Below are 22,349 nucleotides of genomic sequence, written 5' to 3'. Positions count from 1 at the left end.
AATACTTCCATTTGAAATGTCTTAGGAAGATTCTGAAGATCACCTGGCAGGATAAGATACTGAGGTTCTTTCTGGAACTAAACTGCCAAACATTCAAAATCTGCTGTAGAGAATGCAACTACAATGGGCTGGCCATGTTCTTTGAATGCCAAATGTACGATGGTCTAAAACACTATTTTATGGAGAACTCAAAGCAAGCACTCACATCATGGTCAAAAGAAGCAATACAAGGACACTCTCAAGGTCTCTCAAGAACTTTGGAATTGATTGTGTGACATGGGACACACTGGCACAGGGCCACCCGGTATGGCATGCCCTCATTAGAGAAGGTGCTGTGCTGTATAAGCAAAGCAGAATTGAAGTAGCTCAGAAGAAACTCGAGATGCAAAAATTTAGAGAATCCACTCCAGATGTGCATGGGAACTCTTTGTACCGGACCTGTGGTAGTGCATTTCAAGCTCCTGTTGGTCTGTTCAGCCATAGTCAGATGCATTGTAACTTGACTCTAGTATAATGGTGTCATTTTGGTCCTCTTTGAGAATGAAGGACAACCAACCAACAATTTAACCAGTTTGTCCATTGCAGTTGTTGGCTACTAAGCCTAAACATGCTATAATTTATAATGGCCCAGCCACCATGGTTTAAAAAGGCCCTGGAAAAAATCATAGAGTAGGCATATTTTGTCCTTGGAGAATTTTCATCACCCATATCCAATGTTCCTTTCCTCCCCCTTGTTGACTTTTCCTTGAGTACTTCTTTGTTCTGTTCCTACTAATAGAATACTATATTTGCTGACAAGGACTTGAGTTGTGATTCCTCCCAACCCTTCTGTTCTTACCTTGGATCCAAGATTGCCTAAATTGTAGGTGTCCCCACTCACCTTTTCCAAATAGTTTGGTTTGGCCAGGTGGCTGGCTTTCCATGTGGCCGTCTTTGACCTAACTTCATCAAACACTGTGTAGGAGGAATAAATAAATGTGGACCTGGCAAACTACTTTGAAAAAGTTGCTAACCTCTAATTTATGGCTTAATGAAAGATTGCAATGAATAACTTCTCATCTTCTCCCTACCTGCTATTCATTTACTTCAACAATTTTTAGTCACCTATTAATGTGCAAGACATTGTAAGAAGCATGATCACTATACATAAATACTAAAATTTGAAACTAAGGGTATATCACATTTGCCTTCCATTTCTTCCGATTTCTTGGGGAAAAAATCAAGCATTACTTATGTATAGCTAAACACAAATGAACAAAACAGCAATATAATTACTGTGTTCACAACTAAAGATATACTTTACATATCCTTTTTCCTCATGTCACAAAATAAAAGCACCTAATCTGACCTGTTTATGAGCATCCTACAGTTTTTTTTTCACTCCTCTTGGAAACCACTTCAAGTTTTTGAGGGATGCTTCTGGAACAGTCAGAATTGTGCTTCTGAAGCAAGTTGGGGGCATTAATCTCATTCCATGTGACATATTCAAGGTTGTGACACTTAGAAGCTGAGGAACTGAAATTTTGAGCATATCGTTGAAGACAGCACTTCACAAAATTCTTGAAAACCAAATAGCTTAGCTCAGTGATATTCAACACAATGCACAGACATGACGCGACTAGCAAGAAGTAAAGGAAGATTTTCTTCTCAGTGGCCTTGGAAATGAAGCAGTCTACAGTATTGGGGCAAGGCCTTACATCACATTTCACAGGGTGGGGTATTCTAAATCCATCATACAACTTGTAAAACAAAACCAGGAAACCACTTTCAAATCCAGTTTTGAAAACAAGGCTGAGGACATAAGTATACCACATGCCCCCATCCATGCTACTTGGACCGACGTAAAATTTCTTATTGTTCCTTTTTTCCTGGCCCTCATGGTAGGCCACATGCAAAACAACCAGAAGAGAAGGAATGGAGACCACAGTCAGCTGCAAGGCCCAAAGCCTAACCTGGGAGATGGGGAAAAAGTAGTCAAAACAGACATTTTCGCAACCAGGCTGCCTAATGTTGCACTGAAAGTCCTTCTCTTCATCTTTCCAAACACGTTCTGCGACTACCATGTAGACCAGCAAACGGAATATAAAGACAACAGCCAGCCAGATTCGACCAATTCCAGCTGAATATTTATTTACTCCACTTAGGAGGTCTCTGAGGAGCATCCAACTCATGGCTTTTAATCAAGAAAGGCAAGACTTCTGTGAAAGAAAACAAATTCATTAAGATACATTTGTTTCTCCCTTTTTATTCACTACTGTTGAATAAAAGCTATGGAAGAAAATCCTAACTTCTGACGTTATCCATCTTTGGATGTGGAGAGATTATTATTTTTAGAGAACTTTTAAAAAGTAATAGATGGTGTCCTATCTTACATCAAAGAATATAGCCGTTGACCCACTATTAGTGCCCATGTGTAACCTTGCCCATCCACTTGAATTTGATTGGTTGGTTTATTCCAAAGTACATTTTACCCTTACCCCAAGAATAAGTAAAAAGCCTTTCTTTCTAAAGAAAGAAGTGTTGTGCACATAGACGTTGATGATCGTAATTACCTTCTAATTGCAGATTCTTAACCTCAGACTTCTATGTTCTTTAAGATACTGGTGTGGCTGCTCAGAAGTCATGAAGAGATTCAGCAGTACTAAGAAATGTAGAATTATTTTTAAATCATTTTGAGTATTTAAACCAGTTATTACTTGGAAATTGGCACGGTATGTTACATTTTAAAATGTATTTATATGAATTTTCATGTTTATCAATGTAATAATTTGCATCATAAACTTATTGTGAACACTTTTTAGCAGCTAGAAACTATGAAATAACAAGATTAATACACATATATTTTAAGTGTTTTTTTCTACTTGGTATTAATAGAATTACCTAGATTCATTCCCACATTTTCACCTGGTTTTCTACTCCTACCTCACTACTATTCCCCTCATTCTCATTCCACGACTATAATCAACAACAGTATGTGTGCAATAAATCTAGCCAGAACTAGGGGTATAGTTTATGGCCGTGAAAGATTATTAGTTTCTATAGGCATCAAAGCCACACTTTTGTCTTCTCTAACACAGTACTTGAAACAACTGAATTCCATAACTTAATAGTAAATTCAACAATTTTTTTATTAAGCACCTACTATAGGCAGTATACTGAGGTAGGCGCTATGGATAAAGAGGTGAAAAAACAGTATTTCTTCCTCTTCAAATAGTTTACAATCTTACATGGATAGAAAACATAAACACAAAGGTACATGATGTAAGGTAGAATGTGATAGGAACAAAGTAGAAACCAAGACAAACTGCTGTAGAAGAATTTGAGTAGGAAAAGACTACTTTAAGCTATGAGTTTTGAAGGAAGTATTTATGGAGTAGCTTTTACCATGATCCGTAATCAATGACTCGGCACTGAAGTGCTAGATTCACTATAGGGAGCTTTTCACACAACCCCTCTTTTTCTCTTTTATTCCACTCAGCATTTTCCTAGGACTCTTGGCCCACAAAGGGAAAAAACTGAATATTCCTGAAAAGTCAAGAAGTCTCCTTCCTTTGATTGCCACCTTCTCCAGGGAACTATATATAGTTCTCACAAATTAGCACTACTTTTGAGACCCCCTCAAAAGGAGAATACCCAGAGTTGCTAAAATGTTGGCCCCTTTCCCATGGACCTGCTCAATCCACACTACTTAGACTGGTCACAAGCAAGGTTGAGATTTGTTCTTTTGTATCATGCCTTGCTGTTCCTTGGTTTCAACTTCTGTTTGCTTCAGAACTACTCCATCCTTATTCCCCTGGTACTCCAGTGCTGCCAGCTTATATTCCTATAGCTCTAATAGCTAATATTGGCCTATTCTACAACTGTTACCTCTGAGACCATGTGTTCTTCTCTCTCTGGCCACGGTGCTCCAATTCATATGGTTCCCAGAAGGGGCCACATGGCTATACAGATTTCCCTTCAGTTAACTATAATCTGTATGCAACCACTTTTTTATGTTACATTTTATTTTGGGTTCTAATTCCATCTGTCTCTTGTCCTACAACCTTCTTTTTGAGGGACAAATCCAAATTCATAAACCCAGTTATATCAACTGGACATGTGTCAGTTATCTTTAAAATGATGTCAGTGGACCGAAGAGTACCCAAAATAAAGCAAGTCCACACCACATCAGTGGGATCATCAACATCTAAATTAAGATCTTATCCCTATTAACTTGTTGAGAAGGCCTAAAATTAAGAGAATCTCATACTTCATTTAGGAGACATAAAATGGATTCAAAAGAACTTTACCAGTCTCTTCTTAGGCATATTCTATACATAAATTAAAAGAAAGATTTGAAGAAAGGAAAGGATTCAACAGGTATAAATGAGGAGGAAGTGCATGGAGCCACAGTCTATGGAAATACATGGAAGCGAGAGATGGCGTATTGAGTTTAGGAGACATCTACTGTTCCATTTTGATTGGAACATAGAATTATGAAGGAAGAATGTAAAATAAGGCTAAATACATTGGTTGGAGACAGCTTATAGAAGCCTTTTAGTGCCTGGCCATGGCATATATATTTTATTCTAAATATAATAGGTAACCTATATAGATTTTGAAGTAACTATGGTCAGACTTCAGTACAAGGAACATTATATTGGTAACTCTGTGAAGGATAGATTGGGGATAGGAGATACTAGAATCAGAAGAAACAGTTAAGAAGTTATTTCAGAAAAGGCAGGTGAAAGGTGATGGTGTTCTAGTCTGCAGGTAGAGGTGGGGAATTGATGTTTGAAAGATTATGAAAGTAGAATTAACAGGTCATGACAACTGATTGGATTTAGAAAGGGAATGATCAAATATGACTCCCAAGTTTTTGAGCCCACATGCCAAGGAAGATGGTGTTACCATAACAGGAATAGCCTGGGTATAGAGAACATAATGAATTTTACATATGTTGATGAGACGCTTGAAGGACATCCAAGTAAAGATGTCCAGAAGGCAGTGGAAATGTGGGAGTATAGCTCAAGGTTAAAATTGAGGTCGAATAATACATATGGCAGTCATTGGCATACAGATGATTGCAGCAATAGAAATGGGTGAGATCACCAAGAAGAAAAGTGTTATAGAGGGATCTTTGGGGAATATTCACGCTTTGGGGGCAGGAAGATAAATAATCCAGTGAAGGCGACTAAGAAATGTCATTTAGAGGAGAAAGATGTTGAGACTGAAAAATAACAAGAAAGCCTAGTCAGAATCAGGACAGTCAATGCATTATCTAAGAAGAGAGTGGCCAATAGTGTCAGTGCTGCAGAATGGTCAAGGAGCTAATGACTGAGAAAAATCAGTAGAATTTGGAGTAGAGCAATTTACACAATACCCACAAAAATGTAGAAAGACTTCAGAACTCGGATCTATGTAGTGACCAGCAATAAATGCAGGTGAATGATGAGACATGCCTCCCAGCTCTTGAAAGGTGATTGATTAGAGATGAAGAATGAAATATGCATTTTCACACATAGCCAGTGCATCAATTCATTTTGTTTTAATATGCCTATTAATTAGTAAGGAGGGCTTCTATCAATCAACAAGCATTTATCAAGTGAATACTATATGCCACAGAGTGTGGTAGATGCTAGGGATATAAAGACCCAAAAAAAAAAAGAAATAACCTCTACTCTTGAGCTTACATCATACTGGAGGTGACATGAGTAAGACATGTGTCTATACATATATGTGTGTGTGTGTGTGTGTGTGTGTGTGTGTGTGTGTGTGTGTGTGTAATGAGTTCCTCAGTTGTATATTTCAACCTGCTCCCACTCATCATTCACCTTTCCATTGATCTCTGCATGATGCTCATCTTTAGTTCTTTGGAGGTAGTAGTATTCTAGGTCTTACTGCGACATATCAATACCTGTCAAATGTATTGAAAAGATAGGCCTTTGCTGGTTATAGGAAGCTCAGGGTCAGTGAGAATGCTCTGCAACTTCTGGAAAGTTATACAACTCTGCTCTCTTTTCAATTCTTGTCAAACTGGACCACCCTTGTCCATATGTATTGTCTGTCCCAGACATAGTATATATACTATATAGAGCTTTCTAAACCAGTTCCCTAGGGTATCCATTCAGATGCATTTTAAAATATGAATGGTAGACATTTTTTATCCATTTGGTCTTTCTTTCATTGATGAACAGGCCAAACTACTTTAAGTGATTTCAGATCTCTTTCAGGAGGCTCTGTGGGGTTTTAATTCTTGATCCAGTCAACACAATGTCATCCAGAAACAGAAGCATCTAGAGGACCTTACCATCTACAGAAAATCCTTTCTTAACTAGAACTCTGTGTAGATTCTCCATCAAGGTAAGGAATAGATAGTTAACTACAAGGTAGTTAGGGAAGATGGGCCCTAGCAGTTGGGAAGATCAGAAAGGTAATGGTGTTTGAGTTGCATCTTGACAAAAGTGAAGAATTCTAGAAGGCAAAGATGAGGAGAAAGTGTATTCTTGGCATAGGGAATTATCAGTGTAAAGTCATGGAGATGGAAGATAAGAATATTCTCTTGAGGAACAAATAAGTAAACCAGTTTGACTGAACCACAGAGTGCAGTAAGGAGAATACTGTAAAATAAGGCTAGAAAGATCGATGGGTGCCAACTTTTAAAGGATTTCGAAAGCCAAACAGAGGAGTTTATATGTTTATTCCTAAAGATAATTGGGAGCCACTGGAGCTTATTGAATAGGGAAGTGACATGGTCAGATTTACACTTAAGGATTTCAAATTCATATCACTTCAGAAGCTGTATGGAGGATGAATTGGAGTGTGAAGAGTTAAGTCAGGGAGATCAATTAGGAGGCTATGGAAGGAAGAAAGGAAAAAAGGAAGAATGAATTTATTCAGTGCCTACTTTGTACCTAGCATTGTGCTAAATGCTTTCCAAATATTATCTCATTTGATACCTAAGAGGTAGGTGCTGTTATGATCCCCATCTTACATAGTTACAGAAGCTGAGGAAAAGATTAAATGATTTGCCCAGGGTCACAAAGCTAGTGTCTTAAGATAAGATCTGAACTCAGGTCTTCCTGATTCTAGGCTCAGTGCTCTATCCACTGCACTACCTAGCTTCCTAATAATCTAGACAAAATGAGATGAAGATAAGATAGAGGCCATGTGAGTAAAAAGAAAGTCGGATTTAAGAGTTGCTATAGAGTTACAAATGACAAAAAATGTGATGATTATAGACATATGTATAGCAGCAACGTAAAGTCAACAAACATGTATTAAGCACCTACTATGTGCTATGCATTGTGCTCGGCTCTGGGAATACAATGAAAGACAAAAATGCAGTCCCTGCCCTTGAGCTCACATTTTAATGGGAGAGAAAACATGCAAACTGTGTGTGTGTGTGTATATATATATATATGTATATACACAATGGGAGGTAATTTCAGAGAAAAGAAACTAATTGTTAAGGGAGACTAGGAAAAGCCTCTTTCAGAAGATGGGATTTCAGCTGAGTCTTGAGAGAAGCCAAAAGGTGGAGATGAGAAGGAAAAACATTCCAGGCATGTGGGACGTGCTATAAAGTGGCATGGCATTTGTAGATGAAGAATTTAGCATAATGCTGAATTTATGAACCTGAACCTAGAGACAAGAATGAGCATGCCCTCTACAGAAATAGGGGAATTTAAAGGTAGATTTATTTTAAAAAGAGTTTAAATACATGAAAGAACAGAAAGAAGTTCAGAAGAGGACACAAGCAAAGCAGTTTTGTTACTACTGTGTTAAATTTAATATAATTTTTAAAAAACTGATACAATGCCATAGTTTCATAAACAGGCCACTTTCCTGTTCTTTGTATATAGAAATGTTCATATGTGTTAATGTTTATTAAATTCATAATAGAAATACCAAAAAAATGGGATTTGAAAAGTGGTGGTCTTGGAGAGAGATGTTTCAATAGAATAGAAAGCCAGATAGTAGAAGGCTGAGGAGGAGTAAGTAGACAGAAAATGAAATATAAACTACTCTTCTTATAAGTTTAGTAGTGAATAATAGAAAAAATACAACAGTAGTTTAAGAGGATGAAAAGGGTCAAGGGAAAGGTCTTTTCAGCAAAGGGGAGATCTGAGCATTATCGTAGGCATTATCAAAAGAACCACTAGAGAAGAAAGCTTTATAGATGAGAGAGAATGATCCACAGAGCAATCCTGGAGGGGATGGAGTCAATGGCAGAAGTCAGCCACATTCTTTTCTGAGACCAGAACAAAAAAAAAGAGGATGATTGAGGATATAGAGAAATTTTGGCATGTAGAGAATGGGAACTGAAAAGAGGAAGTCATGACAAAGGCCCTCAATCTCACCGTGTTATCAGAATATGAGTGGAGTGATTTGTGACCACATTTTAATTTTCCCTTAGCCTTTCAACCAATAAGAACATATAGGATCTTGTTCTAAGATGGAGTGACTTTCTGGCAGCATAGGGTTAAGAAAATTGGGCTAATATACTAAGAAAACACCTGTCATGAAGTGTCACAAATAATATACAATAACTCTGGTTTTCTTTTATGAGGGATAAAATGTAACAAGCCCAGACCCTAGTGCCCAGGGCAGATATGCAAAGAGTAATGTATACTTTTATAGAGAATGAAGACAAGTATACACAATGATCCATTCAAAGAGGAGCCAACACTTTATTGCTCTTGGTATCAGAACACATAAACAAAATGCAACAAATAAAAAAGCCTCTTAAGTTTGCCAGAAAGGTTAATATCTGTATAGATAATTCAAATGAATTTCAAAAAGAAAAAAACAAGTATTATGTTTCCCCATGACATATGGCACTTGGCATGCATCCATGCTACACAAGAAGAAATCTGTATCATGTTACAAAACAGTAGAAAGAAATTTATCAGGCCTTTTAGGGAAGAGAAAAGAGGAATTGTATCCACTGCCCCACCCCTTGAGGAAAAATAGATAATAGGGAAGCACTATGTATTGAATAAGGTTGAATCATAGGACTAGAAAACTAATAAAATAGCTGCCTAACAGGCTTTTTCCACTCTGCCTCCTCTAACCTATCCTCCAATACCAGATCCTGCCTTGATCTAGTTATATCCATCCTCTGCTCAAAATCCTTCAATGGATCCCTATTGCCTGCCAAGGAAAATTCAATTGTATAATATAGATGGCCTTTTAAGGCTTATAAGTACATTCTTTCCAACAACCCTATAAGGTAGTTTATGCAAGTATAATTTTTCTTATTTTACAGATGAAGAATCTGAGGCTCAAGAGAGGTTAAGTGACTTGTCCATTACCATATGACTGGTAAAAGCTAGAATTAGAAATAAGGTCTCCTTGGTCCACAAATAGCCTCTGTTTACAATATCACCACAGCCTGGCATTCAAGGCCCTGCACAATCTTTCATGACTGACTTTCTGGCTTTATAGTGTTCTCTTCCATGTATTCTATTCAAACCAACCTGCACAAATTATTGTCCTTCCAACATGCCTTACAACTGTTCTCTTCTTCACTTTTGCTCAAAATGTCCTCTCTGCCTGGAGTACATGTTGTCCTTGTTTCTTCTCCCTGTTGAATTACTTATGCTTTAATGTACAACTAAATACAAATCTAATAACACAACTAAAACTGCTTCCATTAATGCTTTCTTGATTACTCCAGTGGTAATAGCCTCCTGAGGCCTAGAATAATATATTGGGAAACACTTAATATGGTTATTATTCAGCATTATTACTTTCTTTCTAAACTCAACCATCTTATTTTTGTCAGAGGGCTCCATTCTGAAGATCACTGAAGTTTACAACCTCAAAGTTATCCTCAGGTTACACTCTTATTCATTATCCCCATATCTAAACAGTCGCCAAGTCTTATAGATTCTACCTTTGCATCATCTCTCACATCTGCCCCTTTACCTGTGTTCATATAGAGAACCAGCAGCCTAATTCAATCCTTCAGCTTCCCGAATTTAGCATTTTATCTCCCATTCTCTTGCCTCTGCACAGGTTACCCCTACCCCGTTCCTGACATGTTCCTGCTCCTTGTCTCCTGCTCTTAGAACTACTGGCTCCCTTCAAATCTCCCCTCAACTGCTACCTCCTACAGGAGATCTTTACTAATTCTTCCCAGTTGTTAGTTTTGCCTCAACCTGAAATTATTTTCTGTTTATTTGGTGTATTGTTTATTTTTTTTTCCATCTGTGTATATGTTGTTCCCCCAAATAGAATTTAAACTCTTGAGAAAAAGCCCTTAATAAATGTTTGTGGAATTACATTCAGTATGTCCTCCGATCTGAAACAGAAAGTATCAGACTTTCTATGATATTCTCTCCTCATCAACAACAATAGAACCACCACAAATGGACTGCAACTTGTACCACTGGATGAGTGAAATCACAGATCCATTGACATATCAAAGTATGAGAATGTGTCATATTTCCCTAATAAGACTGTGAATTTAATGAAGGCAAGAAACTAAATGTTATCTCTCTTCTAGCACCTATCACAATACTCCTACCATAGTAGATACTTGATAAATGGTTCTTTAATTTGAATAGAAGGAACTGATGAAGTCATGTGAATCAGAATTACCCCCAAGCCATCAAAAGTAATAGTTGTCTGTCCTCCTTGTCAATGGCCTCCCTCATTCCACAGGCTATTATAATGGTAAATCACTTTTCTTGCCTGAATCATCTTCCTTTTTTTCTAAGCTAAGCCTCTAGTTTCAGCTTTAGTGCCTTTTCACCAGTTTTCCTCCTGTGAGGACAGAAGAATTGGTCAGGTATCTCCTTACAATAGCTATTTATATGTCCATAAGACAAAGTCATCACTTGGTTTTCTTATCCTTGGCTACAAGAATCCCAACTTCTTTCTCTTTATTCATTTGTCTTGCTTTTCTTATAACTTGTGGAGACTGCTTTGGATTTTTTTAAGGAGGTTCTACTTACCAAATCTAAGGATCTCGTTTTCCCAGTGAGTTTCTTCTTTCATTGAAGAAGCAGCAGTTAATTTCAACAAGATTTTAGCTTTAGTAAGAAATACAAACAGAAGATGAAATTAATCAAGTGATTTCTTAAAGCCCAACCCCAAAGGTCTCCACTACTAATAATCATTTTGGAAAGTATCTAACATTTTTCTAAGTCATTGGCCTACATGACAAGTCCAGCAAAAAATCTTTAAATTTAATGAAGTATCAGTGACCCAATTACCTATCCATCCTGAAGTCAAGTAGTAGAAAAGATACAGAATCACAACTTATGCTATTTTTCAGGGAAGGTAGAACTTATCATCAAACTTTGGAAATTGAGCAAAATTTGGATCTTTCAGGCTGGTTGGTGTAGTAGCAATTTAGATTTGAAGATCTTTCCCACCCATTAATAGGCCATGTGACCTACTTACATCACTGGAAGCCTAAGTTACATGGTGGGAGAAGTTTCATGACAGGAAAAGGAAATTGTGTCACAAGAAATGCAGAGAGAGAGAGAGAGAGAGAGAGAAACATGTTATGGCTGCTAATGGCTGCTAATGGCCACCCTTGTGATTGTTAGAACTGAACAAGCTGACTTAGCTGTACTGTGAGTTTGTTTGGGGGAGACCCCAGCAGGGAGTCTGAGAGATTTTGGGATGGCAAGGCTCCAGGCTGTTATATGGTGTTTTAAGTTCCTTGCTGTTATGATAAGGTGGGCTGACTGACTGTGGGAGCTGAACATTTGGTTATAGGATATGATTTTCTGGTATCAGAAAAAAATGTTGTACTTCTTTTACCATCTTTATGGAGATTCTTTCATATCTTGTGATGCAGAACTACATAGGCATTTTCATGATTATTGTTGATGTTGTGTTCATTGCCTTACTGTTACAGTCAGATACAAATTCTAGAAATATAGTCCATTACCACCAATCCCACCATCTCTAGGAAATTTATCCAGTATAGATGGATCATCTTCCTTTCCTCAGTATAGTTAGCAAGTTCTTTTCCTAGAAGCACATAAATTTCAGGAATTTCAAACTAAAAAAAAAAAAAAGATGTAGATATGTATACACACATGCCTGTTACATTTTTATTTGTTAGATTTTTGTGTATATGTGTGTATAAATATGTGTGTATCCTGGTACTAAAAAAATACATATGCATATTTTGTTTCCTCTGAGTTCACTTTGGAAGGACGGAAGACTTAGAGGGGAAATGATTGCCATCCTCAAATGTCTGAGGGGCTGTTATGTGAAAGAGGGATTAAACTTATTCTTTATAGCTCCAGACCAATGGTTTGAAGAAAAATTAAGCAAATGTCACCTCAGTATGAAGAAAAATTTCCTTATCATGGTATCTACCTACAGTACTCCAAATTAAATCAAAATTTATATTTATTTATATGATTTGAATATATTTGAAGATGAGTCTTCCTGACTCCAGGCCCAGAGCTCTGTCTACCTAGTTGACTCCCTGGCATATAGCAAACACTTAATAAATGATTACTGACTGACTGATTGAATCATCCTGTTGAAGCCAGTATCTATACCATGACACTAACATTCAACAACACCCTTATAAAATATATTATAAAAGTAGAGTGGGGATGGAGCCAAGATGGCAGTGTGAAAGCAGGGACTTACAGAAGCTCTCTTACAAATTCTGTCAGATACCTCTAAAAAAGTGAATCCAAGCAGATTTGAGAGAGATAGAAGCCACTAGGAGACCTAGTATGGCAGATTTCCAAGCCAGGAGAGTCCATGGGGTCAATACAATGGATCTGTGGGCTGGGAGAACTCTGGGTACATGGAACTGCACCTGACCACACCAGAATGGGAGCAGAAGCGGAACCCAGCCAACACACCAGGCTGGGAGAGTGCTGGGTGCACGGAACTAAACCATACCAGAGCAGGAGCAGGAGCAGGCCCAGGGCAGAATTGTCTGCTACAATGGCGATCCCCAGGCCTCTCAGCCCAGGATGGGACTCTGTCAGAGCTACTTGAGACATCAGTGCAGAGCCTGTGGCTGCAGTAGCAGCTATTCCTGAGGCTTTCAGCCCACAATCTAAAGGTTTGAAACTCACCTTCTTGAACTTCCAGGAGGCACGATGACCAGGTGAAATGGATCTCATCCCTCCCTTTCTCACCTAGAGAATATTGCCCTGGAGGAAACCCTGGAATAGAGGAGCCAGAAGTGGGGCTTCAATAGCTTTTTAGTTCAGGAGGCTGGGGTGACAGGCCCCTCTTGTGGCAGCAGAAGGAAACTAGTGCAGGAAAAGAGGTGTCCCAGCAGGCCCCACTTCAGCAGACCAGCAGGAGTTCCTGAGCCCCAGGGGGATGGAACCTGGAAGCGCCAACATCAGGACCCCAGGCCTGCCTTTGCACAGCCAGGGGAAGTGGCAGACACTAGCACAGACAACGGCTGAGACCACCCATGCTATAGCTGAGCCCTAGGGCAAGAGCAGACTTCCAGCAGCCAGATCACCCCTCCCTGACATCTCACACCAGGAGCTTCAGTGTAACCCAGGGGGACTCAGAAAGACATCCACCTGGCCTCAACCTTGGCACACCAGCCAGCTCCAGCTCAGCACCAGGTGAGTGGCAGCATTATATAGCCTCTAGCTGACAAAACCAAAGGCCATGGCACACAAAGCCAGTAACCAAGCCCCCCAGTTCCCAGAACAAGAAGTTTGGGACAGAGCCCCCTGGGTCCCAGAAGCAGAGATCCACTCTAAAATATAGGAAAAAGACAACCACCATGAAGAAGCAATCCAGAAAAACAAGGACTATTGATTCTTATTATGGAGACAGGGAAGATCAAAATACCAATTCAAAAGAGGACAGCATTGACACAATACCCACATCTGAAACCTCAAAAGGGAATGCGAACTGATCTCAAGCCCAAAAAGCATTACTGGAAGGGCTTGAGGAGGATTTTAAAAACCAAATTAGAGAGTTAAAAGAAAAAATGGAAAAAAAATTCACTGATGAGAACAAATCTTTAAAAAGTAAAATTGGCAAAATGGTTAAGGAGGTACAGAATATAATTGGAGAAAATAACTCTGAAAAGTAAAGTTAACAAAATGGAAAAGGAGGTACAGAAGCTAAACGAGGAAAACAATTCACTAAAAATTAGAATTGGGCAAGTAGAAGCTAATGACCATGAGGCATCAAGAATCAGTCAAACAAAATCTAAACAATGAAAAAATAGAAGAAAACGTGAAATATCTGGAAAAACAATTGACCTGGAAAATAGATCCAAGAGAGATAATCTAAGAATTATTGTTCTACTGGAAAGCCATGATGAAAAAAAGAGCCTGGACAGTATCTTCCAAGGAATTATTAAGGAAAAGTGCCCCAAAGTCCTAGAACCAGAGGGCAAAATAATTATTGAAAGAATTCACCAATCACCCCCTGAAAGAGATCCGAAATTGAAAACTCCAAGGAATGTTGTAGAGAAATTCCAAAATTATCAAGTCAAGGAGAAATTACAGCAAGCAGCCAGAAAGAAACAATTCAAATATCAAGGAAGTATAGTCAGGATCACGCAGGACCTTGCAGCTTCTACATTAAAAGATCGGTGGGATTGGAATATGATATTCTGAAAGGCAAACCACAGATCAACTACCCAGCAAAATTGAGCATAATTTTTCAGGGAAGGAGATGGACATTCAGTGAAATAAGGGAATTCCAGACCTTCCTAATAAAAAGGCCAGAGCTCAATGGAAAATTTGATCTTCAAATATAAAACTCAAGAGACACATAAAAAGGTAAACGGAGAAAAAAAAAAACCTTGTTATAAAATTAAAGTATATTTGTGGCCACCACCATCTATCCTGGGCACTAAAAATGCCTGACATACTCAGAGCCAAACTTACCCCAACCACAGGAAAACTTAACACTGGATTTGGAGTCAGGGGACCTGGATTTGAATCCTGATTCTGCCACTTACTTCTTGTTCAGTCTTAAGCTAGTCACTTCATGTCTTTGGGCTTCCATTTCTCCATTTGTAAAATGAAGGGTTTGGACTCTGATATAATAACAGTAATCCTTACCTGATCCTTCTACCTCACTATCATCCAATATCTCACCTGTCCTTTGTAGTAAAACTCCTTGAAAAGACAGTCTAAAATAAATGCCTCCACTTTCTCTCCTCATTCTCTTCTTAACCTCTTACAGTTTGGCTTCCCACCTTCATTGAAACTACTCTCCCTAAAGTTACTAACTGACCTTTTCTCAATCCTCATTCTCCTTGAGCTCTCTGTAGTCCACTGTTGATCACTTCCTCCTTGATAGTCTCTTCTCTCTAGGTTTTCTGGACACCCCTCTCTCCTGATTTTCCTCCTATCTATCTGACCACTTCTTCTCCTGTCTCCTTTGCTGGATCTTCCTCCAGATTACATCTTTTAATCATAGGTATCCCTCAGGGTTTTGTCCTATGCCCTCTTCTCTTCTCCCTCTCTACCACTTCACTTAAGGATCTCATCATCTCCATGGATTTAATTACCATCTCTATTGCTGATTTTTCTCAAATCTAGCTATCCTGCTCCAGTCTCTCTGCTGACCTCTAATCTTAAATCTCCAGCTACCTTTGAGACAACTAGAAATGGATGTCCATTAGACGTCTTACACTTGATATGTCCAAAACAGAACCTGTTACCTTTCCCCCTAAACCTATCCCACCCTCTACTTTCCCTATTACTGTAGATAGTAACACTATCCTCCCAGTCCTTAGGTTCACAATCTAGGAGTCATCCTATATTTCTTTCTCTCACCCCCATATCCAATCTGTCGCCAAGGCCTGTTGATTTCCACCTCTTGAATGCATCCCCATCTGTTCTCTGACACTCTGACCCTTCTAGGACCTGCCGTTATTACCTCATGCCTGGATTATTGCAATAGCCTGGGGGTGGGTCTGCCTACCTCAAGTCTCTCCCCGCTCCAGTCCACTGTCTATTCAGCCACTAAAGTGATTTTCCTAAAGCAGGAATCCAATCATGTCACCCCCACCCCTACCCTCAACCCCACCCCTCCAGTCAATAAACTCCAGAGACTTCCTGTTGCCTCCAGGAGCAAATACAAACTGCTCTTTTGGGCATTCAAAACCCTTCATAACCTAGCTCCCTCTCACCTTTCCAGTTATCTTACAACCTACTCCCCACCATGTATATACTCGTCAATCCAATGACAGTGGCCTCCTGGCTATTCCCCAAACAATACAATCCATCTCTCAGCTCAGTACATTCTCTCTGGCTGTCCCCCATACCTAAAATACTCTCCCTTCTCCATTCTAACTGCTGACTTCCCTGGCTACCTTTAAACCCAACTAGAATTCTGCAGTAAGGTTTCCCCAACACTCCCCCTCCTTTTTTGGCAGCAGTTGGGGTTAAGTTTCTTGCCCAAGGTCACAGAGCTAGTAAGTATATGAGGCTGGATTTGAACTCAGATCTTGCAGACTCTAGGGCCAGTGCACCACCTAGCTGCAACCACCCTAAGCCCTCTTAATTCCAGTGCCTTACTTTTGTTGATTATTTCCTATTTATCTTGTATATAATTAGCTTTGTATATATTTATTTGTATGTTGTCTCCCCTAATACAGTGTATGCTCCTTGAGGGCAGGGACTGTCTATTGCTTCTTTTTGTATGCACAGAACTTAGCATGGTACCTGGCATGTAATAGGTGCTTAATAAATGCTTATTTACTGATATTAATAATAACAACTAGCATCTCAATGGCATGTTAAGGTTTGCAAAGAGTTTTACAAATATTATCTCATTTGATCCTCATAACATTCCTAGGATGTAGGTGTTATTATTATCCTCATTTTACAGTTGAGGAAACTGAAGCAAACGGAGGCTAAATGGCATGCCTGGAGCCACACAGCTAATAAATATATGAGAGTAGATTTGAACTCAGGTCTTCCTGAGTCCAGGCCCAGAGCTCTATCCACTATGCCACAGAAAAGATTTTTGCTCTTCCCTACTATTCCTCTTCCTGCTTCTAGTTGACCTCAAAAGTAATTGGTCTGGCTATATATGAATTAAATTCGTTTATCTGAACTGTTTACGTCTAATGATCTATAACAAAATAGTGCTTATGCAAAACCTTAACTTTTTAAGATTAACTTTTTAAGGTTATTATTTTATTATATTTATTTACTTTTATTATTTATTATATTTAGTATTTATAATACTCTATCAAAGTCCTACACTGATACCCTGTCATGTCATGGAGGTGACCCAGAATTCTGGAAGGCTTTCTAATGGAATATAACATCTGGCTGGAAAGGCTTTGAATGTGGATCTGTTGACAGATTGTATGTTTTCTAAGGAGCAGTAAGTTTGGAAAGGCTCATCCTTAGGTTATAATAATAGAATCATAGATTTATAGCTAGAAGGCACCCTTAAGTACAAGAGTTCTGAGCTGCAGTAAAACTAAATCTAGTCATTTATCCACACTAAGCTGGGCACTAATATGGAGAGCCCCTCAGAGCAGAGAACCACCAGGCAACCTAACACAGGGCACACCTGCCCTAGTCAGAAAAACAGAGCAGATTAAAGTTTCTGTGCCAACCAGTATTGGGATCTGGCCATGAGTAGCTGCTATACTTTCCCTGGCCAAGAGAGGGAAACCTGGTCTCCAAAACAAAACAAAACTTCAAGGAACTGTATTTTGTTGGTACGCATACTCACTCCACTGATAACAGCTCACAACCTCCTATCACTCTGTTCCTGTGGATGAATAATTAATTTGCCATCCTCAAACCAATCTAATTGATAATCTTCTCTGAATTTAGCTAGGCTGGTTCTTGGACAAAAGACATACAGTCCATTACTTAGACCCATGTTCAAAGCCGTTCCGTCGTGATAGGATATGCCAAAGGTTATGCTTTGCTGACCTGCCTTTGAGAACCCAGGATCATGGCCATGCAAAGATGAGGGATTAGAATCAAATTTTCATGGAGGATACTACCTCATACTGTTCTTGAAACGCTTATACAAGGTAATCTCCCCGCCCTCCCAAGATTAAGTTCTTCAAGAAAAGGAACATGGTGTTTTCCATTTCTCTTGTTTCTCCCACAGTCTCTAGTCCAGAATCATCTGTGAAGTTTTCTTATTATAGAGTGAGTAATAGATGAAGATATGTTTGAGAAATACTTTCTTAGTTTTTAATCTCCCAATTGCTAGCACTAATAGTTAAATCAATTAACAAGCATTTATTAAGCATGTACTATGTGCCAAGATAAATGTAAAGAGAATAAATACAAATAGATACAAAGTAGTTAAATAGAAGGTAGTTAGGGATGCTGGACTCTAACTATTGGGGGAGGGATGACTTGATAAAAAAAAAAAAGGCAAGTAATACTTGGAGAAAAATCCTGTCTCTGTTGCCAGAGAAGATCGTAATATTAGTGGGTAGGAAACTCCCCATCATTCCTATTTAGTTATTCACTCTTCCCTGTATGTTTACTGAAACAATACCAGCTTTGTTTTTTGTGGAGACATAAATGCATATTGCATGAATATTAAGTGAGCTAAATATTTCAAACGAAGCCCATTTCTAAAGGTTTGTTGAAAAGGATTTTTTTTTTGAAAACCAACACAAAATAGCCCTAAGTAAATTCTGTTTTAAAAGGTCTCAACATGTGTATTTTAAAACAAAATCTTAACCACAAAAAAGCAATTCTGGGGACCTAGGATCTCCTCAAATTTCTCTTTTCTGTTATTAGAATATACCTCAACTATCATACTTTAGATATTTTACAGAGCTGACAATACAAAGTCTAAGTCTATATATATGTGAATGTTTTCCTAGAGCAATTTCTGAATGAGAAATGAACCTGATCATGGAAATGGGGTAGAGAAAGAAGAGGAAAGAACCTAATGAATTTATAAAGTACTAACTCTTCTTTGTATAAGAAGTCATAATAAAACAAAAATCCAAAAGTCATAAAATAGAATTACGAGGGTCATCTGCAACTACATATTCCTCATTTCCTGGATAAGCTTTGCCTGAGATGCTAAGGCTGGTGGTGATACTTGCAGTAGTATAGTTGGGACCCAAGAAGCCCTTACAAAATTAGAAGTTCCTTGTCTGAGGAACCTCAAAAAATCCACCTACAAGTCTCAAAATGTTTACTAAAGCCCTAGGCTCCAACAACTATCCCAAGGCTCTGTTGTGTTAATTCAGTGGGGGATATTGGAGACAACTAAAGTCCCACAAAATATTATATCTGCATACCATGTCTACTTCAGCAGAACCCCTTCACGTTTCAAGAAGACTGTTGAAAATCTGTCATTCAACTTGTTGAGGGTTAACTCTTCTTCTGGCTCTTGAGTCACATGGGACTAGTGCAAAAAAAAAAAAGTAGTGGAGAACAAGCTAGTTCAAGAACAAAGAAGACAGCTCCTCTCAGTCTTAATTTTCTCTCTCTAAGGTTGTAAATATGTTACAAAGAGCTCCTTACATCCAGGGGCCTCAAGATCTGCTTGTTTATTAGCGAATTATAATTAACAAAAGCAAGGGACACCTTTTGAAATTTGGGGGATTTGAAGGAGAGAATAAGGAGGTACATGAACTTTGAGTTACTCTTCTGACAACTCAGGAAATGTTCTGTTAACATTAATATAGCTATCCACCTGGTTTCTTTTTATCTCTTGAGATCAGGTTTCCAGTCTCAACTCTTGAATGATTCTCCTAATCTCTCCTCACCATAGTTTCCTTTGCTTCAATTTCCTCATCTATAATATGGTAACTCAACCTAGGATTACAGAACTAGAGGTGTAAGAGCTCTCAGACCCCTACTCTTGTTTGTTTTTGTTTTTTGAGGGGCAGGGCAAGGCAATTGGGGTTAAGTGACTTGCCCAAGGTCACACAGTTAGTACATGTTTGAGATCAGATTTGAACTCAGGTCCTCCTGACTCCAGGGCCAGTGCTCTATTCACTGTGCCACCTAGCTGCTCCCCCTACCCCAGATCCCTACTCTGATGGAAATGGCAAGAAAATTAATTGAATTGTTACCTCCTCTCCCCCACCAACATACACAGACCTGGTTTCCTGTGAAGATACAAGATGTTTTTGATGAATCCTTATCTGAAAAAGCGCTTGAAATTTTCAGTCCTCACAACACAGTGCCACTGAAAAACGATGAAATTTTCCTATAGAGTGCCATTAGCAACAGGCCAACATAAGAAGAATGTATACTCTTAGGCATCAGTCAAGAGCTCTACTCCTGGTGGGTCATATAAAAATATTCATGTCAACCAGATAGTCTAAAGGGATAGGGCAACTTGTTAAGTAAAGAGATTGAGGATGAAGGGACAACAAGGGATAGCAGGTCCATTTATTCTGCCAAGATTTATAATGTCTCAAAAGTTCGAAAAGGACTATTTCCCTGAGGTAGTTGTTCCCCCCCCACCACCATTTAATACAAATGCAAGGTTTTTTCCCCCACAAAATAAATACATCTTATCATAACAGGAATAAATGACTTACCTGCACAGCACAGATGTGGAGATTAAAGAGAGATCCAGGCGTTCGCTCAGGCCATTAAAAAATCACAAGCAGGTCATGTCATTTCCTTAAAAGGGAGTTGTGGCTTTAAAGCTGGGAAATGAATACTAGTGGTTTCCAAGGTAGTATAAACTAAACAGGTGCAACCCAAGTATTTGTTTTGGCTCATAAGTTATAGTAATCCTGTGTCTCTGGTGTGAGTAATGCATGCTAAGGGGGAAATTAAATTGGAATCAATTTCTTAAAGCTATCCGTTCATATGTAATTGATTGAACATGTGTTCTTTTAAAAAATTATGTTTTGATCACCCAGCTTAAGGCAATCAGAACAGTGTTGTATCTCCTTTAAGATTATCAAAAGCTTATTTGTCCATGACTATCTACTGGTAAGTTGTAATTTCTACTTTCACAACATCTGTACCCCCTTTTCTCCACTCACAAACACAACACTAGTGCAAACTTTTAATACCTCATACCTGAATTATAGCAATAACTTTTTGGATGATCTCCCTGCCTCAAGTCTCTCCCCACTCCAATCCACCTTCCACCTAGCTGCCAAAGTAATCTCAAAATACTAGTCTAACCATGTCACCCCATGTTCAAAAAAACTTCCTATAATCTCTAGGACCAAATATGAAATCTTCTGTTTGTAATTTAGAGGTATATTTTTAATTTTACGTTGTTTCTATCTACCAGGACAGCTCAATGTAAGAGATGGAAGAACATGATTTGTTGCCAAATGAATTGTTCAGAATGGTAATAACTGTGATAGGAATTTAGAAAAGAGAAACATGACTTCAGGCCCAAGTGATTGAGAAAGAGTTTGCAGAAGATATAGGATCTGAATTGGGTCTTGAAAGATAGAAGTTAACATGGTATGTTCATTACCTCAAAAATCAGTCCATTCCATTGTTGCTCTAGAGATCTGATTATTGAAAAAAATCATTTCTAGCTCTACCCAAGGATGTTAAGGAACTTGCCCAAGGTCATGCAAGTAGTGACAGAGTTAAAATTGAAACTTAGGTCTAATGCCTCCAAGTTCAATATATCTTCTACTGCACTATATGCCTTCCCCACCACCACCACCATCACCACCCCAACTTCATCCTTTGGGCTACCATACGTTGGCTCTAATTTTGGTCTGTGGAACAACAAAGAACATCCTCCCTTTTTAATGGCAACCTTTCAAATATTTAAAGACAGCCTTATCTGTCTTTTCCTCCAATTAAGTGTCACTAATTCCTTAAGATAGCAAATTTTTAAACCCTTCACCCTTTGGTCAATCTTTTTTAAAATATGATATGATACTCAGAATTTAAAAATTTCAGATGTGGTCTGGCCATTACAGGGTACTTACTCTAAATATCATACTACTTCTAATTCAGACTAAAATTTTATTCCTCTTTTTAGCAGCCATAGCACATATTTATCTCACATTAAGTTTGTAGCTAAATCCCCACTTTTTTTTCCATATTAACTGTTTCCAAGGAAGGTATTATCACCCTATATGCATATATTCTACCCAGCGAGGCAAGTTTGATGCTCAAAGACTCTGGATTCACTTGCCTGAAACTATTTTGACTTCTCCTCTTATTTAAAAGTACTAATATGGCTATATGTTCATATTCAAGGGAGCCATTTTAAAATCTAGTTGTGATATAGGATATTCAGATGAGGCCCTTTGCCACGGAGAGTGGAAGGGAATATTTAAATAGAAACAGCTAGGATGACTGATAAGCCTAGCCCCTGACAACAAAGAAATTCTACCAAGCCTTATGTTTATTCTTATCTAGATATAGATAGATGGATAGATAAATAGATATAGATATACATTAGATATATGTATGTATATATGTATATATAATACGTAT

At 38.4% G+C, this 22,349-nt stretch overlaps 1 protein-coding gene across 1 annotated transcript; it reads right to left on the bottom strand.

Annotated features, from left to right (window-relative positions):
• Window positions 1-1,363: 1,363 nt before the first annotated feature.
• Window positions 1,364-10,967, bottom strand: GJB7 (gap junction protein beta 7). Its single transcript, XM_036768278.1, is given in 4 exon segments — window positions 1,364-1,528; window positions 1,530-2,198; window positions 2,553-2,641; window positions 10,944-10,967. Coding segments are annotated over 2 exon segments (807 nt in total). The 5' UTR covers window positions 2,172-2,198; window positions 2,553-2,641; window positions 10,944-10,967.
• Window positions 10,968-22,349: the final 11,382 nt, after the last annotated feature.

This window comes from Trichosurus vulpecula, chromosome 7 (assembly GCF_011100635.1).
Source record: "Trichosurus vulpecula isolate mTriVul1 chromosome 7, mTriVul1.pri, whole genome shotgun sequence".
Lineage (NCBI taxonomy): Eukaryota > Metazoa > Chordata > Mammalia > Diprotodontia > Phalangeridae > Trichosurus > Trichosurus vulpecula.
The sequence above is the reverse complement of the archived record's forward strand: the minus strand, read 5'-3'. Positions and strand labels throughout refer to the sequence as shown.